Genomic DNA, 25,279 nt, shown 5'->3' on the forward strand with positions numbered 1-25,279 from the left:
ACAGGTGCAACACTATTGATAAAAGGGGAGACGAGGTCACATTTGGAGCCAGTGGGGCCAATAGGCAAAATAGTTAACCAGCTAATAAGGGTGAGCTAACCAGCTAGAAAACACACCAACCGATAAAAGACTAAGAAACTAATAATACTAAGCACACGCACAGGCACAGCAAAGCACAGCACACAGCATGCATGGAAACAAACGGAGCGACACCGTGAAAAGAGGTGCACAGCCAAACCTTAGTCGTGGCTAACGTGAGATCCCATGAAGTGGTAGCAACCCATAGGGCCAGTCCGCTAAATCGTCAATTGGTTCTCTTCGGCATCCATATGCAACACTCGCCACCGGGGGGGGGGGGGGGGGGGGCACAACAAATTAACAAAGGGAAGCAGCTCAATAACAGAAAACAAACGAAATGGCTCAAAATAAACTTAAACTAAACCAAAAGAAACTAAAACAAAACAAAGCAGCAGTGGCAATATACAGGATGAAATAAAAACAAACACTTTAATTAAGTTACACCAACAAACACAAAGTAGGCTTAAACAACAATGTCTGTTTGCGTACCTTCAGTTGTCTGTACTTGACACTCCCTCTCGCCACAGCAATGTTTGGTACATGATCAACCTGAATTATAACAGCAGAGTTATTTACAATTATCAGATAGTATAAACAGCATTAAACCAATAGGCATGAAACACCTTACTCACCCTGGCAACAGCATTAAACCAGCATAGTGTACGACTCAGGTCTCAGGACCCACAGCCATGTAACCACCAAGCAGACTATTTTTTGGTAGACTACAAGGCCTTTAAATAGTCACACTGATTGAAAACCAGGAAGTGGCAGGGCAGCCAGTCTACGGTGGCCCCAAAGGCTCAATTCCAGCCGGCTACATATAGTTGAACTCAATGACATATCTGCAAAGCCAAGGTAAACCCATTTTCAGTTCATTTACAACACAGCCTCCCAGACAGATGATGCTGCAGCAGACGTCAAACTGGGTGAATACCAAGTTCTCCACACTAATGAAAGTGCTAGCCAATAAGCAAGAAGCTACAGACTGAGCACTTCAACCACGCTGCACTTTCTGAAGCAGAAGCCCGAGTAGCTGAACTTCAGGAGAGGGCCCAGAAACGGCAGGAGAGCCAAACACAAATAGCTGGCCTGCATCACCTTTCTGCCACTCGGCATATAAAGGTTTGCATTTTGGAGAAAACAGCCCCATCGACAAGCTTAGTTCATAGATTATAAAAAAAACATAAAGTATAGTGCTAACCATTTCACTAACTATTGAGGGTCCAAGTGGTTAACTGAACGTTTTAAGATGAGATTTACTCAACCTCGAATATTCAAATTCGAAGCAGGACACAATGATACTCTTAAAAACCTTTAATTGAAGTCAACAGACATGATTTTTGCCGAACATTCTGATCAAGTTCAATGTTGCCCGGCCACTCATCATGCTTTCATTTCACTCCGCGTATTCTGCCGCCGGTGTAACTCTGCGCGGAGTACCTCTGCGCAGTGCCTTCTGCCGTCGGTGTGCGTCTGCTGCTTCGCGTGCGTCTGCTGCTCGGCGTGCCGCGTCTGCTGCTTCGCGTACGTCTGCTGGTCGGCGTGTCTCTGCTGCTCGGCGTCCCTCTGCTCGTAACTCGTGGCGTAACTTTGCTTGGTGTGCTTGGAGTAACTCTGCACGGAGTAACTCTGCACGGACTAACTCTGCTTGGAGTAACTCTGGTCGGTGTAACTCTGCTTGGATTAACTCTGAGTAACTCACTGGTGGAACTAACGGTATTCTAGCCTGCAGGTCATTCCAGTAAATGACGTCATTCATCATAGTCTTGTTGGGCTCAGCACTCATGTTAGTCACAGTGACATTGGGTGGAATAGTGTAGAATCCTGTTGGCACAAGACATGGAGTTTTTAATACAGCTAATGACTTAAAAAAAGACATTAAGTTAAATAAGCCATCCAACCGAGGGCACCGGTCCATTTCCCATTCATTTTTCCATAGACGTTTCAAAAAGTATTTGAAAACCTTTAAGCGTTGGACACAACAACTCGGCTGGTGACAAACAAATGGCAGGGTACAACACTTCCAATTACTTATTCGACAACACTTAGAAAAATAATCACCTGCACATGTCTACGGTGGATTTTCACGAAACAAACACTTTGCATGTTTGAAAGAGGATAATTCAAGCTTTCCCTATAGCTGCAATGTAGATAGGACATGCAATTTGTATCAATGGGATGTCAAGTGAGGGTATTGCAACTCTACTATTACTATTATTATAAAAACAAATCAAGTGTTGCAAATTGCAGCTACTGCACAAGAAAGGGGGTTAAAATATGGGGTATGCCTACAAGAGGAAATTGCAGCTTGTGTGTAGCACAGAGTTGCAAAAACTACCAATGACCACCATGGAGTGTAGGCTACAAATGGAGTTGGACCCATTAATTAACACTAGAAGGTCTGAAATAAAATCAGCTAAATTTGCATGTGCTTAAATTCACATTTAGAATTTTTTTCAGATGTCAAGATTTTCTGAGATGATAGAATGGTGAAGGATGATAATGCTCATGGAAGGGGAACCTTCTGAAAGCTTCATGGGCAAAGATAATCAACTTTAAAATAATACAAAAACGGTCAAAATGACCTCTTAGACCTTCTAGTGTTGGTCAATGGTCCAACATTGTTGGTCAAATGACCATTATGGGTCCAGCTGTATATTCAGGTGGAATCAGGAATGCTCAACAAGGACAGAATTATTAAAACAAGTAAAGAGCATTAAAATGCACGAACCAAACGCTTTTACCTGGGGCAAATCCAAGACTGAGAAGAACACCAAGATTAAAAGTGCTCAACATTGCTGCCACTGTCTGAGGAAGAAGTGAGTGTCTGACTGATCCTTAGCAGAGGTTTAGACTAGAGGCTTGCTGCTGCATGGTCCCACAGCTGTTCATGATCAGCACTAATGAGTGGAAGAGTTGTTCACCTCACGACTGTCTGTCATTGGACGGGCAAGTTTGGACAACAATAGAATTAGCCCTTCACTAAATCCCACCCCAAAAAGTGATTGTCCAATGCCAATCCAAATAGTTTAGCAACGGTGCAAGTCAAGCTTCCTTCGCTGCGAACGTGCCTATTGGACAAGGATGGGTTGGGGAGGGACTTAGGCTAATTCACTGGCTGTTCACACTATGGTCTATCAGTGTTGATTTTGTCGACTAATACTATGATGAAACATGTTCGTCGATTACCTTTTTTCATTGACGAAAACTAAATTTAAATTAAAATCATTTTACACTTGGTTGCAAATCAAAATTTGCTGTCAAAATCAACACTGGTTATATTGGGCAAAATTGTATTTGTATTACAGTAACTAAAATGTTGGTGAGGCTTGTGTGATTTCTGCATGGCTTTGGCCTTTGGTTCACCATATTTAACATCCATGTGTCAGCAATGGTATGTTTGAAAACTGAAATGTGTTCATCAAAGAACAGCATACCTCTTATTACGGGTTTGATTCCAGCTGGGGACACTGTGGGCGACGTGTTCTCTCCTCCGTGTCATCAGTGCCCATACCACAGGTGGGGTTGGCGACAGGGCCTTTCTGTGTGGAGTTTGCATGTTCTCCCCGTGTCCCCTATAGGGTAGGTACCTTCACAAAAAACATGCAATAATCCTGGTCTCTAAACTGCCTCCTCCTGGCCAGCCGGGGCGCCTGATGGAGGGGAAAGAGGGACTGGTTGGAATAACGTGTTCCTTCCACGCGCTACATCCAACCAGGGAAACTCCGCCCTTTCAGGTGAAAAGAAGCGGCTAGGACTCCTCATGCATAGAAGGAACCATGAGGTCAGTCCGCTGCTCTCCCCAGGTTGGCAGAGGGAGCGCCCGGGATTATACTAGACAATTGACACTGGGTGAACAAACACACACACACACACACACCACACACACACACACCTGGGGCCAAAATGCACACACAGAGCCTCATTAGCAGTGGACGACAGATACTATACTGTATTTGTATACTTTACCGTATTTCTATCTTTGGATAAATTAAAAAAGTCAAATTATATAATTTCGACTGCACTACATTTCTAGGAATGGGAAAACTACATTAATTAACCACTTAAGAGCCATTTCAAATATACATATAGACAGATCTACAAGGTAAATGCACTTTGAACTTTGAATTTTCGGGTAATTCAAGCTTAAATTTGTAAGTTTGAATGCTGCGTGCTTGGCCCACCAATAATAATGATGATAATAATAATAATAATAATTAAAAAAACACCCAATAAGCGAAACAAGTGGACACTGTTTTTTGTTTTGTTTTTTTGGTAATGAAACATTTTCTTTATTCACATCATTTTCTACTCCAACTATGTTAAAAGTTAACATATACGCATCAATCCTCTACGTTCCTATGCTGATCTCTCATTCGTCTGTACAGGCTATATATATATTTATATATATATTTTTTTTTAAAGTCAAGATCATAATAAGCGTTTAAGAAATCTGAGAGGGTTGTGATGGGAGGAGGGGCCGCGGCTACAGTTTGTCCAGCTTCAAGGTCCCTCCTCCACATTTTTGACCACTTGGTTTTTCTTCTTTTTTGAAACAAAACAACATTGCGGAATAAAGCAGGGGTCATCTCCATGTTGGCTTGCGGTGGACTGTGGTTTACTTGCCATGGACATACAAAAAAAAAAGAAGAGCGGACATTACCGGAAACGCACAAAGAGACCTGAATGACCGTAACTTGGAGAGTGTTCAAATGGAACCACATTTACAGTTATGGGGGGGGGGGTCCTCCTTTACGAAATAAGGGGTTTGAGAACAACCTAGTATAGGATAGGGTTCGTTCGGAAATTCGCACTGAGCGCACTGGGGGTTTCAGTCTTGTCATTTTTATTTATTCGGTGTGTTGTCGTTACGACAATCTAGTGCGCTCAGAAGTTGGGGGTTGTGCCACATTCAGCGCACTCTATGACGTCACCACCCAGTGCACAATAAAAAATAAAAATAAAACTGAGCACATTCCCAGTGCGCATATCCGAACGCACCCACACTGTGCCATATAGCATCATACATGATATGCTGAAGAACACCTGGTGGCTTTGACATTCGGTATATATGATCAAAATAAGTAACATTATAAAATGGGTTTGTGAAACAAAATGGGACATGTATGGATGACCCCTGGCCGGGAACAAGGCATTGTGTACCAGAGAGCTGGGATAAACAGGGTTGAAAGGGAAGGAAGGGGGGGGGGGGGGGGGGGGGGGGGGTGGTAACATGGGACATTGGTAAAGCGCTTTGACTGTACAGCAACAAGCTGAGAGCAAACACAACCCACTAAGGTCATTAAGAGCACGGTAGAAAGATCGAGGAATATCGTATAACTGCTTGAGCACGACAAGCACACAGACACCATACAATGTCATCTGACAAAAAATAAAATAAAATAAAAAAAGTACCATTGACAACAAAAAAAAGAGTTTTATTCAGATTTTTTTTTTCTTCTTTTAACATTTCATAGAAACAAAAACAAAATAAACAAAAAAAACAAGATAAATTGCAGACTCGAGTAAACAAATTGAAGAATATTTACAGTGAGGTAAAAACACATTGGTCTTCAAAGGAGGTATTTTCTTTTTGATTTAGTGACCTTTTTCGATATTAATGCTTTTTTTTTTTTTTTTTTTGATCGATCGATAAGCTTTTCAATCATTTATCTATAAAGCAGTTTGACGCGCTGATGCGGACACAATCATCACATGCAGGCGGCTCATTCAAGGTGAAAGAAATTACAACCCCCCCCCTCCCCCAAAACAATGTGATAAAGCTTTATTGTAACCTTGTCGAGGTTCGCGACAGCCTTGAAAAGCACCAGCTTTTACACACACAGCCATGTCTGAGAGAAACAGCTCCGACCGACCGCCCCCTTTCGTGACCCACAGGGTTGTTGGTATGATCTCAAGTTACGTGTCTTTTACTTATTATTTTTTTTAGTCATTATTACGCTGGCACCCTTTATCCAGAGACTTGCGAGTGAACGCAAACACTTTGACAGACCCATCGTCGGTTTGCCGATGGACCCCGTACGTTGGCCCTTTTGGGGACCACATGTGTGGCCTTCTAACCACCACCTCGGCCGCCATTGAAGTCTTTTTAAGGGCCGTCCATACCGGGCACTACAACTATATTGTTCGCCACTTAGGGCTGGACAATAATTGTCCATATCACTTATTTTTGTTATTGTTATTTTTTTTAGCTGAGGTCCGGTTGCGGTCCTTGTCACAGTGTGTGGATCGTGTTAGCATAGACAGACACTTGTTTTCTTTTTACTTCAACCAGTGACCCGGCGGGACCGAAAAACACAGGAAGCCCCAAAACTTGCATAAGATAGAGAGAGAGAGAGAGAGAGAGATACCCGTGTGACGGATAGTAGCTATATGGCATTTTGGGCTTTGTTATACAGATTGCGCTCAGGCTCGAAATGGGCTCCATATGCACACAGAATTGTCTACTTCCAGGCCCCTTCACAGGTGTTTACCAATGATACTAATTAAGGCTGGTGGTTCTGAAACGTTTTAATATCAAGGACCCCCCATAACTCTGAGAGTGTACAAATGGAAATGTGTACACTCGCAGAGTTACACACCCGCAAGGGGCCATTTTGGAACACACTCAAGGACACTTTGAGGCCCACTGGTGTAGCAGTGAGCCAACTACACGCACATTAGCAGCACCCTGACTCTGTTTGACCAGAATGGAACAGAGCCTTCATTAGTATCATTGACACTGACTCTGTTTGACCGGAATGGAACAGAGCCTTCATTAGTATCATTAACACTGACTCTGTTTGACCGGAATGGAACAGAGCAAGCAGAGTGCGCAAGTACTATAGTATGTAGGCCTGTACTCGGTGGTCCCTAATTGGCTGTTGATGGTGACCTAATTAAGATATGTTTCAATGTTGGGTGGATACAAGTAATGCGATCGGCTGGGTATGTATACATGTCCACCGGCCAATAAGGGATGTATGCATTTCAGGTGTAATAGACACCAGTTAGTGGCAGTACTTGCACGCTCTGCTTGCGCACAAGTAGGCCATGCATGGCCTATACTCGTGTGCAAAGGCGCAAGTTGGCACCTCGCCAGAGTGCATTTCTAGTTAGTATCAGTGGTAACACCTGTGAAGGAAGTATAGGGGAAAGTCTTTCCAACATGGCGTGTGTGCACACAGAGCCCCATTGGTTGAAGGACCCCACAGTGAGTGGCTGAACCCACCGGAGTCTAAATACATTCACGGCTGCTTGGAGTGTTCTCAGTGCGTCGGTTGGAACCGGTGGTGCTGCTGGCATAATTATCTCCTCACGTTTCCTCGTTAATCGGACGCTCTGTCCATCTATAGAGGGACACATAATCGTTAGAATAGCTAATGGTTTTCTTGTCGACTGAAAAAAAATGCAGTATAAAAAGGCTGCATATTGAGTTCACTAGGTGAACGGACCTAGTAAATAGATCCCGTCTCACTCCGCTGGCTGGCTGTGAGTCACGGAAGGGTATTGTCGTCTTATTCCAGCCTTATAGCTCAAGACCCAAACGAGAAACTAGATGTTTTTTAGTTTTTTTTTCTCCGGTCCCCTAAACTAGTTCAAATAAAGGATCTACAGACACGTCGCAGAAGAGCTTTTATACTATTCCCTAAACCTAATTTATGGAATTTCATTGATTTTTCCTTTTATTTATTAATTTGGTTCTTCTGAATTTTGGGTCACAAGTTTAGCTTTTTTTGCGGGGGGGGGGGTGTTTTTTGTTTTTGTTTTAATGCTTTGAAATAATAATTATAAACAACCAGGAACCAGTGGACTCTAATCCATTTAAGACATTATTATTATTATTTTTAGTAGTACGGGATCGGCGGTGGCTTTCGTGCGCTGGTCAGCTGGTGCGACGTGTGGGCTGCCGCGAACCAGAGTATATACCTGGATGTCACGGAAAAGAATGGGCTGGCAAACAATATGTCGTCAGCGGAGCTGGTGAGCAACAACAATAACGACACGGGTGGAAAGCTTAGCAACACCTACAGAGACACATAACCCGGTGTGTGCGTGTGTGTGTGTGTGGTATTTACAGAAAAAAGTTCTTTTTTTTTACAGGTACCGGTAATACGTCACCTTGGGTTTGGAGCAAAACAAAAAATTTAAAAAAATTAAACAAGGCTGCTGGTGATTCTTAAGACAGAATGAAGTTTGTTTTGTAGTAGTAGTAGTAGTCGTCCTTTTTAGACGGCAGAGCACAGGGGGGTCTTCAACTTTTTTCAGGGGGGCCAAGGACCCCCTTTAGCTGGGAGAGAGATAGAGCAAGGACCCCCTCCCCCCCCCCCCACACTACATGATATTTGGGCGCAGAGTCAACTTCTTTCATAGAACTCACATATGTTGGATCCATATAAACGCGTAGCTTCAGTCATTTAACCGCTTAAACATAGTAAACTTTGACCTTTAACTCTGTACTAACTCTGATCTTTAGGGACGTGTGTCGTAGGGTAGCTCAGTCGGTAGAGCGCTCGCCTTTCGACCGCGAGGTCACGTGTTCGATCCCCGGGGGCCGACCGCCAACTCAGCCTATGAGTATATAGCACGGCGTGAAGTCGTGCGGCGAGTACTTTGGAGGGGAGCTGATGGTAGGTGTCGTGCTCCATCTCAGTATTCCATCTCCCAGAGGTCTAAGCACACTGAAATGGGGGATATAGCACCCTGGCTGATACAGACAATAAGCCTCTCTGACTTAGTTACTTACTTAGGGATGTGAGGGTTCAATTGGTTAATGTATATATATACAAACAAAATCCTATCACACAAAGATATGTGCGGACGTCCGCCTGTAGTATCTCCACGGACCTGTCCCGGACCCCCCCTGTTGAAGACCCCTGCGGTAGAGGCAATACCAGAGGTGGTGTTGAGGATGGTATAGCTTTTGCAGTATATATATATATATATATATATATATATATATACACACACATAATAATACACACTGTACAATCTCTGATGATAGCCTGCAGCATGTCCACTGAAAGCTTATAGAATAGCGAAAGTGAGCAATGTTCACAACATTTTGCTCCGTTGGCGATAAGACGTCTTGTTACATCGTGAGAGGGATTTCCGTCCGTATTTGCCGTGCCAGGCTATAGGCGACAACGCCACTCAAAGGACTGTTGTTACCCATCCCCCCCCCCATAAGTATGCAGACCGCAGCCATCTTACCATTAGGTTAAAGGCAGGGTGGTAACTAGGTACAATTTGCCATAATTGACAGCCCATACATACATCCAAATGGAAATAAGTCCTAATCCGATTGTATATTAAACAACGTCAAACTCTGCTGTACGAAAAGCTTGAATCACCCCCTCCTCATCATCATCGGCAAAGTGTTTGTTTCATAAAAATCCACCGTAGGCATGTCATGAGCTACTTTCTGCCGAGAAATCCCATGCAATTCCATGCAGTGTTTTTCAAGTTTGGAAAGGGCTCGTTTGGATATCACTCCACAGCCCTGTGTACGGTATACCACCGCCATTTTGAATTTGCACACAACGCAGGAGGGAGGCAGGACGTTGCTCTATAGAAAACGAGTGCTTCCAAACTCCAGCGGCGGCACCATGTTGGCCGCCGCGGCCCGCGGTCTGCAAATAACAGTAAACTACAAATATAGGGAGAACCCGCTAGCTTCCTAGCGCTATACAGCAGCTGAGTGAGCGAGAGCGCGGTAACTGTACGCCTGGGCCTGACGATGTTAGACGTCTTATTTTCTTCAGTTATTATCATTATTACCCTACAATGCAACAGTGTCCGGTGAAGGCATGAACAATTCGGTGTAGGTCAAGGAGGGGCATACTGTACAACAACATCACCCAAAACCCTGGGGTATACAAAACTCCTTCCCCATGGCAATAAAGGCTTTCTACACACTCGCAAGCAAAGACGTCCACCCCCTTTTCTCTGTTAAAGATAGCAGCAATTATCCATTGACTTTCTTCCGTTAGTACGATAGCTTTTGTTTCCTTCCTTCTTTCGTCTCTTTCTTTGCCGTCGGCGATGGCCGTATCTTGCGCTGCACGACCAAAAAAGGAGCGGATATTTTGTCCCGATAAACTTTTTTTGGTTCCCGATCCGATCCCGATAACAGAATGTCTGCGTTAGCCGATACCAGTGTTGTTATCTCGTGTTATGTTTATGGCAGACTCTTCACTCAAATGTGCACTTGCAGTTCGGGCGACTCGAAAGCAAACTCCCAACATTTCATTTACCTGCCATAGTGTCAACCTCTTATACCCCTGTGTCGGATCGGTGGTTAGACTGGCATATTTGCCGATACCGATATGATCCGATAATATGACCAAAAAAAGGCCCGATACCGATACTTTTCCCATACCGACAGAGCATCGGGACATCTCCAATATTCTTCCTGGCCCTTGATGACTATCCCCTGCCTATCACTTTTTTGAGCATACTTCATCTTTTGAGGTGGGGACGACTGTCTGTGGAAGTCCTTTTTGCGTGTTGACCGGCACTATCATCGAGTCGGTTCCGCGTTTAGACTCGACTCTTGTTCAAGTCACGCTGCCTGGGGGACTCCTAACGGGGGGTCGTTCGCGAGTGTTTTAAAAATAAAAATAAACGAGCTATCCCAAAGAGCAGTCTCACGTGACCTATACAGGGATCTCTCTCCAGAGGGACCAGCTGGGCAGGCAAACGGCAGTGTTGGCTTCACTTTGCGACAGAGAGCAACAACATCATGGCACATTGAATAATCAAAACGTAGGCATTTCAAGGATATGTACATCCAACGGTTGGCCTTTGCCCCCCCCCCCCCCTCCCCTTCCACCCTCCCCAAATAAAAAAAGCGAGGCAGACAGCTAAGTAGCAGCACATCAATACATTAATACATCCATAAAAGGAAATGATAAAGGCAGATAAAGCCAGATAAAACTGACTGACTAAACCGACGTCCATTATTGCCACACATTTAAACCTCACAGTGGGTTTTTTCTGAAGTGCACTTATTATTGCGGAACAATTTAATTATCTGTAGAATTGTTTGATGCATGGTGGACATTAATAATGTTTATTTGTGCCCCGTTTGTAAATTGTTGCGTTTGTGCGTGCTAAAAGACAAGGTGCTTGTTCTAAACCGGTGGTTTTCAACCCTTTTTTCTATCAAAGCCCATTCTTTATTTGGCATTTGAGCCACGGACCACCATTTGATGACATTTTTGCCTCTTTTGGCACTAAACGTAGAATATTCTGTTTTCGTTGGATATGATTTTGAGATAACAGGCTAAACTTTGATCAAACCAACAATTATTCCACACTCTCCAATTGTGTAGACTTCTTGTAATGTAATTGCTTAAGTAATGCAGATATATCTAACGATAATTTAACTCTCGAGAGCGTAAGATGAAACCAAATGGACATTTGGTTACCAACTCTCCATCATTTAGCATGGGGACCACCTAACACCCTCAAGGACCACTGGTGGTCCCCGGACCACTGGTTGAAAACCACGGTTCTAAACACAGGCATGCAACTCGTTGATAGATATTTCACAATGCTAAGTCTGACAGGTTGTAAGTGTATGGCAATATTGTCAATAATAGCACAGACACCGAATGAAACAAAACCAAATAAAAACGGCTGTTAAAACCATGTGCTACATTGACTTTCTTTTTTGTTCTTTAGATATAATAATGACACTATTTATTATCATCATAGTAAGGATTTTGTTTATCTTTTTCTCACAATACGAAAAACAAGAACAACAAAACGTTAAGAGCAAAATGCTTGACTCTGTTGCGTTGGTCCCTTTTAAGGCTTTGCTAAAGTGAAATGACCGTGTATAAATATGTCTGGGGTTTGGGTTGTCTTCGGAAATGTACGTTCTGGTAGAAAACCGATGTCGCCACCAAAATGCTGGAAAAATACCTATGGCTTTGTAAATCATCCACGTTTCAGTATTTTACACGAATGTACCTCGTGTGTTTTTTCTATAGAGGATTTATTTTTCTTTCCAATCTTCCTTTGTCAGAACGAGAAATTAACAAAAAAGAAAAACTAAATAAAACAAACAAACAAAAAAACGAAAAAAGAAAAGAAAATGCGTCCATGCGTCCATCATCACGGACCAAAAAAAACAACAAAAAAAAACAAAAAGAAAATCCCAACGATATACATTTTAGGGACAACTTTAGTAATGCTCACAGGTGAGGTCTTTATCCTTTTTTTTTTGTGAGTCTCTCTTTTTCCGAAGCCATTGGGGTGGCGACTTTTTGCAGTGACCTTAGAAACAAAACACTCCACAGAGCTCGCCTTCCAAACGCAGCCAACCCAGGATGCACTCTGTCTCCGTCAGCGGGAGCACGGTGGGGGAGAGATGCGAGCACGGAAACCTCTTCAGGTTTGAGTAAATGGTCACGGCCTCCCTCCCTCCTCCTCCTCCTCCTACTAGTAGCATAGGGGGATAAAGCACAGGTTCAGACCGCGGCGGAGGCGTCTATCAGAGCTAGCTAAAGCAAGCGAGTCGCCGTGTTGACCGACCGACCGCTGCGAAGTTCGCTTAGCCCCGACTCAGCCCGCCCCAGTTCGAGTTGGGGACCCGATATGGACAGAATAGTAAAACAACTTTAGCCCATATTGGGGCGGGAGAGACGACAGAGACAGAGAGACATCCCATGTATAGTTGGATGGATGAGGTGATGGGTGAACAGGGAAAGGGCGGTGAACGGGTAATGGCACCAGTGAGTCGGCCGGTGTGGCGTGGCGTGGCGTGACGCGGCGTGTCCATCCCTCCCGAGCACCATAAAGTATCTTAAAGTACATCTACTCAAGTACTGTACATCAGTACAATTTTGAGGTACCTGTTTTACTTCACTGGAGTATCAACAGTTTTTCTTTTGACGCTTTTTTTTACAATCTACTCCACTACATCTCTTGCCGAGGAAAATATTGTACTTTTACAATTCTATTATGAAAACTTTAGTTGCTTTGTATAGATTTAGATTATTATTACAAAACGTGCATTAACCACTTCAACCCTATATACATTTAGGCCATTTGAAAGTATTTTTCTAAATAATTTTAAACATTAGGAAAACTTGTGAAATGGGACAGTACTTTCTACTTCTTTTGGTACTTTTAAGTGCATTTTGATACCAATACTTTTTACAAAAGGTACATTTTGATTTCCAAGACTTGTAACACAGTATTTCTACATTGCAGTGTTGGTCAATTAAAGTTAGAAGAACCGAATCAAAGTGTGGGGTATCCATAGAAAATAAAATAATACAATTTTGGTTTTGCTTTATCGGTTTCCCAATCACGTGAAAAACCTGTTACAATAAGCTTAGCGTTTGCCATGACCTGTGTTAACCCATTTTGGGGGCGGGAACCCCCTTTTGGTGTTTAAAATCTTTGAATGTATATTCTTTTCAGAGTGAACGTTTTTTAACTCAAATCTTTGCTTCTGAGAGGTTCCTGGAACAACATATTCTCAGATGGGGGGGGGGGGAACATATCATGTTTGGCGGTCCTTGACATGAAATATTGAGCACCACTGACACAGAAACATGAGGTTTTTCAGAAAATGTTCGCCATTTTGAAGACTTTTTTTTTATTTCGACGTCAGGCCTGAATGGGTTGAGCCCCATTTAAAACCCATTGCTGACGGGAACCCCCTTTGGTGTTTTTACCCTTCAGGACGGGAACCCCTTTTTGGGGTTCATGTTGCTACTGTATGTACAGTATATAATAGCAACACAACATTTTTGGAATAAATATTTGAAGTTTTTTCTAAAAACTTAGGTCAGGATTTAGGAGGCGTTTTTTTTAGAATCAACCTCAGTCGTACATTGGTTAGATTAGAACATGATCAGTCATCGTATCAATATATATTTTTTATCACTTTTATCAAGTGATTTAATCCGATAATCATAATTATAGCTCCAGTAATAAAATGTAGCAGTGAAAATAAATCACAAATCATTGCATCTATTTTTTGACCGCTTGCTCGAGAGCCAATATAAAAAAAAATCTAACATAATTCTATCGTCTATCAAATACCAATTCGCTATATCTGAAGAATTCATGTAGTAATTGTTGCATAGAATAAAAAAATAAAAAAAACACTGTTTCGGACGCACACACGCACGCACGCACGCACGCACACACCAGCGGACATGAGGAGGAACAAAGGTTGTGTTTTTGTGTTTTGTTCTAACCACTTAAACCCTATTTTCCATTTTCGTTGAAGATTTAAAAAAAAGTATTTTTTTGAAATTCCCATTGGAACGATGTTGTCCAAAAAATAGAGAATAGAGAGAATAGAGGTTCAAGTGGTTAAAAGAAAGTGGCACTTTAAGGTAACCTGGCTTGAAGGCATGGCGGTTGATTGTTGCTGTTTTGTTGTCGTTGTGTTGGTGGTGGTGGTGGTAGTTTTGTTGTTGTAGTTTTCATGAAAGCAGACGAGGTGGTAGTTTGTTGTAGTTTCATGAGAGCAGAAGAGGAGGCAGAGCATAGAAAAATAGACCACTTTGATCCGTATTGCATACTGTGTGTGTGTGTGTGTGTGTGTGTGTCTGTTGCAGCATGGATGTTTCCACTGAGAATGAATGAGGTCGACGAGTCCAGGTTGTTGTTTTTGCCTTGCAAAGAAAAAGACTGCTAAAAACACCCCCCTAAAATACAAAAATACAAATAATACAAATAAAACGAAGCAGTGGTTTTGAAATGAAAAAAAAAAAAGTTCCAGAACCACTGCATCCGTCCGTCCGTCCATGTCTCGCTTTCCGTCAGTCCTTCTGTCCATTTATCCGTACCCCCCCTCCCTCCCCTCACGTCCACGTGTGTGTGTGTGTGTGTGTGTGTGCACGTGCTTTCACACACACACACACACACACACACACACACACACACACACACGACAAGGGTGTTTTTTTCCCGACACGCACAATACGCAATCCGCGTTCCACCTGCGAGAGTCTCTCATATAGCGACGACGATCCACTTGTCAAATCATCGACAACAATAAAAGGAAAAAAATGGAAAGAAAAGAGCAAAAAAAAAACTGAAAGAGAACGGGGGGGTAAAAGGGATTCTTTTCTCCGCCTCCCTCACCTGCCTCAAACGAGGAGGTCGGAAGGAGACCGCATATCAACCATAATCAAAGGCAATATTGTTTATAATAACAATAATAATATGAATAATAATGATAATGGCGGGGAGGTGTGTGTGTGTGTGTGTGTGTGTGTGTGTGTGCGTCTACATCTTGATGCCCTCCTGTTGGCTGAGCTGAGACAGTGTCTTCTTGATGCGTAGAGCCGTGAGGCGCGCGGCGCCGTTGGCGTACCAACACTCCCGCATGATCTTGGCCATCACCCGCAGGGCCTGGGGGAGAGAGAGAGAGAGAGAGAGAGAGACATAGAGACAGACAGAGAGAGAGAGAGAGAGAGAGAGAGAGAGATTCTAAATTATCCCATTTAGGCCTGACGTCGAAATTAAAAATAAACGATGTATGTCCAAAAACTATTATTTTACCCTGCAGTAGTTCCCAATTTTCTTTTAATCCATGACCTAAATCGGAAGACCCAAACTTAGTGAAAATATCAGATCTACAAGCTCACAACGTGGTGCGAATAAGCGTCTGGGTCCCAGAAACTGCATACTTTCACAAGAAGTATTTCATTATTTTTTCTTCTTTTGTTTTCCTCCGAAAACTTTTAGGATTCAGAAGATATTTTAGAATCGGGCCTCAGGGTCTTAACAATGTAAATATTATAAAATAATATAAAAAACGAGACCATTTTCTTTTAAAAATAAAGCCTTGTGCTGGATAATCAGTTTCCATCTTTGCCAGTCTGGGGCAAAGTTTAAAATCTACAGCATGTATTCAACAACGGAACAGAGTCACACTGCATCCGAGTCAGTGAAAAAACCACACAAACTTCAAACAGCTACAGTACGTTTATACAGTAAGCGCGTGCATGTGTGTGTGTGTGGGTGTGTGTGTGTGTGTGCGTGCGTATGTGTGCGTGTGTGTGTGTGTGTGTGTTTGTGAATGACTGTCTGGCGGTATAGCTCTCAAACCATGCTGATACTATCCCATTACATTCTTCAGGACACGTGAGGTCTGGTTTCTGTACACACCCCCCACGCACGCACACACACGACACGCACACACACACAGTAATGATAGCTCTCCAGACAGACATACAGGTTAAGCGGGTCCAGGCTAGACGGTACATTCATCTGTGTGGTAAAGTGTGTGTGTGTGTGTGTGTGTGCGTGCGCGCGTGGGTCAGTGAAGGACACTCTTCCTGCCTACTGCTGAATGACAGTGTAATTATGTATACATGGCCGCTGTTGGAGAGCGCATGCAGAAAGCTAATCATCTTTGTTAGGACATTAACGCCCTGCTTGATCACACTACAGCACAGCAGCGTCACACAAGAAGCATCCAAAGTAGCAGATCTGCTACGCCAAAGTCCTTTCATTCCTGGCTTGTGTCATGCATCAAAAATGCATGTGCTGCTTTACAGAAGTCTTTAAAACATTGTTGTGGTGCTTCACATTAACCTCAGGAATTATATATCATTGAGTGGTTTTTCTGTTGTCAGTCGTGCGTATGCAGAGACGAGTTCAATTCATAACGTTTCCACCAAAATTCTATAGTGCCTTTATTTGACCAGCAGGGGTCGCCTTTTTCATTAGAAGCTGTAGTAGCCTATAGACGCCTTAACAGACAACATCACTCTGATAGGCAACAGCATGCTGGCATAAAGGCAGCAGATGAACGCCACCTCGCATAAGATGCAATGGACAAGTTCTAACTGCACTCACGTGTAAAAAAAAAAGTCCCATCAAACTTTTAGATGCTGAATTTTTTATCCCAGTGTGGAGGAAGAATGATTAAGATTTGTATTGTGATCTCTTCGCCCTTGAAATATATAATCCATTGGTTTCTGTTGACAACAGAAACCAATGGACAACAGACTGTTGTGTTTGAACAATAATAGCAATTCAAAGCAGTTGTCCTCAAAACCACACCTCCAGTCACTGTCATAAGAACGGGAGGTGCGCTCATGATCACAGTAGCAGAGCCTAATTTGTGCACGGCTGCACGCGCACCTGCAGCCCATCAAGTATAATGTATTTGGTCTATACAACTTTTTTTTTACGTCGCAATGCACTACTGGGTAATTTCAATTTGGGGGTTTGTTTCTCTCACTCTCCAACAAAATACCATAGCGATAGCTGTGTCTGCACAGCCCTTTTAGACTAGCGTGTGAGTTGTTTGGCCGAGTGCAGTGCAGACAGTTCAATTGCTGCTGCATGGTGGTGGTCTGGTGGACTAGGACGAACGAGATGGCAAGAAAATAATTAAAGTGGTTAAGAGAGCAGACAGAGTGCAGCTTCTCTGTCTGAGAGTTATATCACGGGAGAAAAGCCCTGCAACATCTAATCCAACGAGAGGTCCTTGGCTTACGAACCCTCAGTTCAGGGATTCTGCTTGCCCAGGATCAGAACTATTGACTTTTTTTTTGAGGCTTTGACTTGATGGGTCAAGGACCCAAAAGGCTGCCAGACTTATATAGCTCAGTCAATTGCTCCAGAGAAATCACCAACAAGGAAGGAGTTGAGCCAGTCAGTCCACCCAGTGTTGATTTCGTCGACTTAAAACTAAGACGAAAAATGTTCGACTACCTTCTTTCCACTGACGAAAACTAAATGGAAGCGAAATGAAAACTAAGTTACGATGACTAAAACTAAGACTAAATATACTGATCATTTCGTAGACAAATAAATCTAGACTAAAATGATAGGAAGGGACTATAGTGGACAAGAGCTCCAGTATAAGTCATTTTACACTTAGAAAATAGACGATCCGCTACGACGCGTTGTGAGCTTGTAGATCCGCTATTTTCAGCAATCGAGGCCGGCCAAAACACATTTTGCGCGACTAAATCAACTGTAGATTTAGTCGACTAAAATCTTACGATATTTAAAACTAGACTAACACCAAGACATTTCGGTTGACTTCAAATGTGACTAAAACTAAATTAAAACTATTCACAAGAGACTAAACAACACTGCAGTCCATACCTTCTGATGGGCACTCAATGCGTTTATACTGTCTGGAACAGAGGATTCTCTGACATCGAACGCAGCCAAACAGGAGGCATTGTGGACCACAGAGCAGCTTTATTGATCCCCTTCTCCACTCTGGGTTTTTTGGGACTACTGGGTATATTCTTCTTTTGCAGGTTAACCCATTTAGACCTGACGATTCTATACCAATGTCTTCTAAATCCTGACAGTTTTCTGAAAAACCCATGTTTCTGTATGTCAGTCGTTCTCAAACAATTTCATGTCAAGGACCCCCAAAAATATATGTATTCGGCCGCCGACCCCCATCTGAAAATATGTTGTTCCAGGGACACCGCAGAAGCAAAGACTTTAGTTAAAAACGTTCGCTCTGAAAGAATATAATATATTCAAAGATTTGCACCAAATTTTTCAAAAATGTTTTTCAAAATAGTAAAAAAAAAGAAAAGAAAAAAAAGGCAAATAAGTTTAGGGATAAGGGGTTTAGCACAGACGAAAATCTGTGCGTAGTGCGCATGCGCAGTAACTCAGAGCCCATGGCTGCGCATGCGCAGTAACTCAGAGCCCATGGCTGCACATGCGCAGTAACTCAGAGCCCATGGCTGCGCATGCGCAGTAACTCAGAAAGTCCGCTGCTTATAGAGTTACCACAGAGTTGACAGAAATGCTGATAAGCGTTGATGGAAGTTGTGTTTCCCTCCTCTGGCCTGATTAATGTTTTATTCTCGTCAGATCAGATCGGTTCGTGCTCCCCGGAGGCCGTGTAGCCATTTGTAGACAAATCTCCATCTAATTGGATATATTGATGCCTTAAGGGTGTAGTAGGCCGAGTTAATCAACACACGTTTTGGAAAAAAGGAGTCAAAGAGGCTGTGTGCGCCAGCATGAGGAGAATCCTGAGTGATTTGTCAGGCCAATTAAGAGGCTGCAAAACTGGTTGTGTGATTGGTATCATCACTTAATACCCATCAGATTATTCTGATGGATATTCTTTTTCCAAGCAGTGCAGAGTTTAAACTCAGCTGCTGAATTTACTAAATGCTAAAATTGATCATGTGGCCAAAACGTGATGCACATGAATAATGCACTATAGAAACATAAGACGATAACGATGCATTTTTCACAAATTGTTGGATTAAAAAAAATAATAATAATAACGTTGAAAGCATTTTAACAACACATCTTGTATGGGCGTCCCTGGCGCAACATGTTTTTCAAATGTCCAATTAAACTGTTGCTATGCAGGGCAAGCTTTCGCCACCTCATAGCTGTCAGTGTTATTTTTGCATGGCTGTGTTGTTGAACACATAGGCAGCTTAACGTCGGGAAATATACAACTGACCAACCGGGGTGATGGCAATAATACTAATCACCGTAGTCTTACCGTGCATTATATAAACTCCTATCGGACGTTAAAGTGGATTGAGTTGCATACTAGTTCTGCCTCTAACATTCTGTAATTCTTCTACCCTCCCAGCCATTGTAAAATACCCGGTAAGCTGGGGCCTCGAGTGGCTTATTGCTTTTCTAAAACGGTTACAAACATATATCAATATTAACCTAATAAAACAATTTCATTCACAAAAGTAGCTACGCTTTGCGCCCACCAGAGCGAGCCACATCACTTCCTTGTTGTGCTCGGCAAGTAGGCTATGTGACGGGAGAATATAGCGCTTGATGTCTTTACGGGGCCGCCTGGAGCCACACATTCACAGTCGTATGAGCCGGGCGGGGCTTATAGACGCCCGCACGGCGTACAGCTAAGGAGATGCAGAACCAGCTGGGAATGATATATAAAGTGATTGAAGGTGTGGGTTATCGGTGACATTCACAACGGTCACGTGACGGTAACCAGCCAATCAGAAACAAGCGTTGGGACTAACCGTTTTAGAACCAGTCTTTTAAACATGCATCTCAACGGGTGAGAAGGACAGCTAGCCCAAGTCTCTCTCTCTCTTGCTTATGTGCCTAGTATTGGACCAGGGCGGGTTGCAGAGGGACTTAGCGATAAGGCCAATTACATAATAATAAATACATATTAGCAGTTGATGAGTTGAGTGCTCGTTTTTGCAGACCGGCATCTAATACGCAAAGCTCATAATGGCTCTCCCTTCCTCAACCCACCATTCCTTCATTAACCGTTAGCGTTCAGTAACACACAACACAGTTAAAAATAAAACTATCTGCGCTTCATTATTTTCCATTATGAACCCACAGCGGTGAAGTTCTTTCAAAGCGCCAGCCGTGGCTGTCGGCTCGGATTTCACCCTTTTAGAATGATGGATTACCTCTAATTCAATAGTACAGCCTGCAGTACTATTGAATTGCACACACACACACACACACACACACACGAAGCGCGCGCGCACACACAGCAATACAAACGGGATCCTGTGTCCGTTTAACTGTAGTTGCTGCGGTTAGCGTTAAGTTGAAACCTGATAACGTGTGTGTGTGTGTGTGTGCGCGCATGTGTGTGCGCGCATGTGCGTGCGAGCAAGGGAGTGCATTGTAATAATATGACTAAATCAAATGACTAATATAATCTACGACGAAAAGTTTTCGCCGACTACCTTTTGTCACTGCGGAACAGAACTAAACTAGACTAAAACGTTAGGAAGGGAGTATTAGTGGAGAAGAGATCTAGTAGAGCTAAAAGGCCGGTCGAAACCACGGCACGCCGTCAGGCAGGCTCATAGGTGCCCAGACGGTTGAGCTATTAACCGTCAGGCAGGCTCATAGGTGCCCAGACGGTTGAGCTATTAACCGTCAGGCAGGCTCATAGGTGCCCAGACGGTTGAGCTATTAACCGTCAGGCAGGCTCATAGGTGCCCAGACGGTTGAGCTAACTGTCAGGCAGGCTCATAGGTGCCCAGACGGTTGAGCTAACCGTCAGGCAGGCTCATAGGTGCCCAGACGGTTGAGCTATAACCGTCAGGCAGGCTCAGCGGCCTAGAGGTGCCCAGACGGTTGAGCTATAACCGTCAGGCAGGCTCAGCGGCCTAGAGGTGCCCAGACGGTTGAGCTATAACCGTCAGGCAGGCTCAGCGGCCTAGAGGAGCCCAGACGGTTGAGCTAACCGTCCGCGGGCCTCAGTAGTTTAGCAGTAGTTTTTAACAGTGGTTTCTTACCTCACAGCTCTGCCAGCGGTTGGGGATGTTGGGCCGTAGTTTCTGCTCACACACCACCTTCCTCATCTCCTCCACAGACGGGTCGGACTGCACCAGGTCGTGGTAGGGCAGCTGGTAGTCCTCGTGGATGCCTGGCACGCACGGGATGAAAGCAAAGTCAAATATTCACGACCGTCAATAAATATTGTACCAGAACCAAAGTTCTTCCTGCTCGGTCTATATCCAGAGGGACACAAGATAAAAGCGTAATGAACAGATGTTTATAGATATATGTCTTTTTACAAGCTAAGAGAATGATAGCATTGACCTGGAAGCTTAAGGCCGGACAAACCAAGTATTAAACAGTGGTTCAGGGAATTGTCTTTATGTTTACCTTTGGAAAAGATTGCGTACATTCTTAAAAATGGGTCTTAAAAGTGTCCATGAAAAATAAAATATATGATGTGGAGACAATAAAGACTATTATTATCATTATTATTGAAGGTGGTTACAGTCCATTTGCTCAGTGCAATATTTCGGGGGCATATTTAGAATGTGTGCAGGCTTGAGTATGTTGAATCTAGTTTGCGATGAATGAGGATTTAGTTCACACAATGAAATAAAATGGCGATAGTATCCCGTGTGGTGGGGGGCAGACGGCCTGTCACAGCCAGATTGGGGAGAGCAGCAGCTTTGTTGTTGCGAGGAAAGCCGTAAAATGAGACTTTTCGTGGGTCGTTTTCGTCTCAGATTTAGTCCGACGGAGGGACACTGTATAACTCTATGGCGACACAAAAGCGACACAAAAGTAGGACCCGGAAGTATCTCTGGAGGGGGCGCTCACGTCACAGCTAAAATACTGAATAGTATACAGACCTGGGATATGACGCCACCTAGCGGCGACGTATGTATATATATACACGGACTTGGGGAAAAAAAAAGTCAATCCATGCATTCTCTCTTTACCTCCCATAGAGCAGCGGCTGGCGATCTCCCAGAAGACCAGTCCCATGGCGTAGATGTCTGCCCTCTTGAAGGACTCAAAGTGCTTCATGTTAATGGAGTCGTCAAGCACCTCTGGAGCCATGTACCTGAAAACACATCAACAGCACAACATTGGTTTTGTACTGTACACGCACACACACACACACACACACACACACACACACACCGCAACCTTTTAATGCATTCTGTACATTCTGTACTGAATATCTTTTGTGCGTCTTCTCGTGGGAAGCGCTGCAGATGGAAGTGAGCTGTTTACTAAACACAATAGCGTCTCTCTCCAGAGGTCGGTGCATGTGGACATGACACCTGGCCGGAATAAACAACAGAAGAGAGAAGGAATATATTATACAGGATGTGCGATAACATCTCACAGCATTTGCTTCGAGGGTCGACCCAACCTGTTGGTTAAACACATTCCCTGCCAGGTGTTGTTAAACAAAAGCCCTTGTTTTAATCATTAAAATAAGAAGCGATCAATTAAAATGTAATGGCTAGCCCATCAGGTCCATTAAGAAGATGATGCATAATGGTTTCTCTCTCTGTCTCCATCACACACACACACACACGCACGCACTGTGGATCTGTAAGTGCGCGTGTGTGCAGGCATGCCTGTGCATGTGTGTGTTTGCGTGCACAATCGGACCACGGTTGTTATACGAGACAATTCGGGTTGCGGCGCGCTCATCCGACATACCACAGGACCGACGTGCAGGAAACAACGATCGGATTAAGGTCGGCGAACATGCGCCGCTCCGTGCTCGCGGTAATGTTTATAGGTTAGGGTTCGAGGTATAGGTTGTCGGTCCAATTAAATAGTATGTCGCGGAACTAAAGCCTGTACGCGACGATTATATGACGACTGACAATAAGCAAACAAACAAAAGATAACTAATTTGAAGAATCTGTCCCAGTAAATCACAAGACTCTTCGTTGGCCATCGAGTTCACGGCAGCATTATGTTTAGTTTAGTCGTGGAGAGAGTGTCACAACATGGACCTTATGTGTCCATTCCTCCATAAATTCAGATTGGCTCATGCGCGTGCGCGTGCGCACACACACACACACACACACACACACACACACACACACACACACACACACACACACACACACACACACACACACACACACACACACACACACACACACACACACACACACACACACACACACACACACACACACACACACACACACACACACACACACACACACACACACACACACACACACACACACACACTTTTAATGCATTCTGTACATTCTGTACTGAATATCGTTTGTACATCTTCTCGCCGAAAGTGCTGCAGATGGAAGTGAGCTATTTACTAAACACAATGGCGTCTCTCTCTCCGGTTCCGAGGTCGGTGCATGTCGGTACATGACACCTGGTGGAGTAAACATTCAACCCGACAGGAAGAGAGAAGGAATCAATTATACAGGACGTGCGATAACATCTCACGGCTTCGCTTCGAGGGTCGACCCCCAACCTGTTGGTTAAACACATTCCCTGCCAAGTTTTAATTCATTCACTCGGCCCTGCCCAAGGTCTTTTCATTCGGAGCTTTTGTTTCGAAGGTCAAATTCTCTCAGGAAGTGTAAACCTGCTATGGACAATCTTGCACAAGGTATTTATTTTAAATTCTCTCGAAAAACATACATTTTGTGAACTGTGATCAGCGACGCTTTAGTCATCGGCCGCGGGTACAGCTCGTTTTGAGTAGAATCGGAAATTAAATGGGTATAAATGGGAAGTGAATGGGTTGTCTGTCTGTCTGTCTGTAAGGCATGAATACGAATAGAATATCCAAGGTTCTTGAGGTCTCAGTTTGACCAATGGCGTGTGTGTGTGTGTGTGTGTGCGTGCGTGCGTTGGCTGGGCATAACTAAAGTGAGTGGTGCTGTACTGTACTCGTGCTGTACTGTACTGTACTGTACAAGCCCGCAAGAGTCAATTTGGTTTCATTTTACACTCTCAAGAGTTAGTTACTGCAAGAGTGAGGCCTAGCCAACACCATCCCGGGATTCCTGGATCGCTATCTGACTTCCTATCAGGTTCTTGAGGTCTGCAGTGTTAGCTATTTAAGCTGACACGCTGCAGCACGTCTACATTAGCTGGTACGCTTCTTTCCCCTCCTGGCTTTGCCCTGGGGTTGGCTCCCATAGGGTCAATTTACTTGCCTCAAGTTCTGGGTGCCTGACGCAGTGCCCTGCCAGCCTCATCCTTCTCTCTCTGACTTTGTCCGTGACCTGTGGTATAGGTCCCCATAGAGGTCCACATTTCTGATGCGGTCCGTCCATGTGACACCTAGTGCCAAAGATCCATATGGTTAACATAACAACTCTCCATCATTTAGCTTGGGACCGCACCTGAGACACCCTCAAGGACCACGTGTGGTCCCTGGACCACTGGTTGAGAACCACTGGAATATATTAACCCATTTAGGCCTGACGTCGAAATTTAAAAAAATATTTTTAAAATGTATTTTATTTCTGAAGATTTTCATGTTTCTATGTCAGTGGTTCTCAATATTTCATGTCAAGGACCCCAAAAATTATGTGTAATATGCCGCCGACCTGCCTTCTGGAAATATGTTGTTCCAGGGACCCTCTAGAAGCAAAGATTTGAGTTAAAAACCGAAACTCTTTGAATGTATATTCGAAAAGATTTGAGGCACATTTTCACAATTTTATAAAAAATAGCAGACCTACAAGTTCAAAGCGCGGCACTCGGTGCCGCGCTATGAGCTTGTAGATCTGCTATTTTCCCAATAGCTAAGTATAGCATAATGCTTAAAACACCAAAAGGGGTTCCCGTCCTGAATGGGTTAAAAAACCGTAATGGGGTTAGGCGACTGGATAGTGCATCAGCTGTACATAATTGGCATCGTTCCGGTATGATTGCATGTCCTCTCCGACCTTCCCGGATTCCCGTCTACTCTCGCTTCCACATAAAAGGCAAAAAGCACTAAGAAAAT

At 43.7% G+C, this 25,279-nt stretch overlaps 1 protein-coding gene across 1 annotated transcript in view; it reads right to left on the reverse strand.

Annotated features, from left to right (window-relative positions):
• Window positions 1–15,011: 15,011 nt before the first annotated feature.
• The window catches only part of tgfbr1b (transforming growth factor, beta receptor 1 b), a 99,553-nt gene continuing 89,285 nt past the window's right edge, over window positions 15,012–25,279 (reverse strand). The window contains exons 7-9 of the mRNA XM_080794294.1: window positions 22,260–22,384; window positions 21,315–21,445; window positions 15,012–15,465 (exon numbers count right to left, since the gene is read on the reverse strand). Of these exons, the coding sequence (XP_080650420.1) occupies window positions 15,340–15,465; window positions 21,315–21,445; window positions 22,260–22,384 (382 nt within the window). The 3' untranslated portion in view covers window positions 15,012–15,339. The remainder of the gene's footprint in view (window positions 15,466–21,314; window positions 21,446–22,259; window positions 22,385–25,279) is intronic.

The sequence above is a fragment of the Protomyctophum bolini genome (assembly GCF_963924005.1).
Source record: "Protomyctophum bolini genome assembly, chromosome: 21".
Lineage (NCBI taxonomy): Eukaryota > Metazoa > Chordata > Actinopteri > Myctophiformes > Myctophidae > Protomyctophum > Protomyctophum bolini.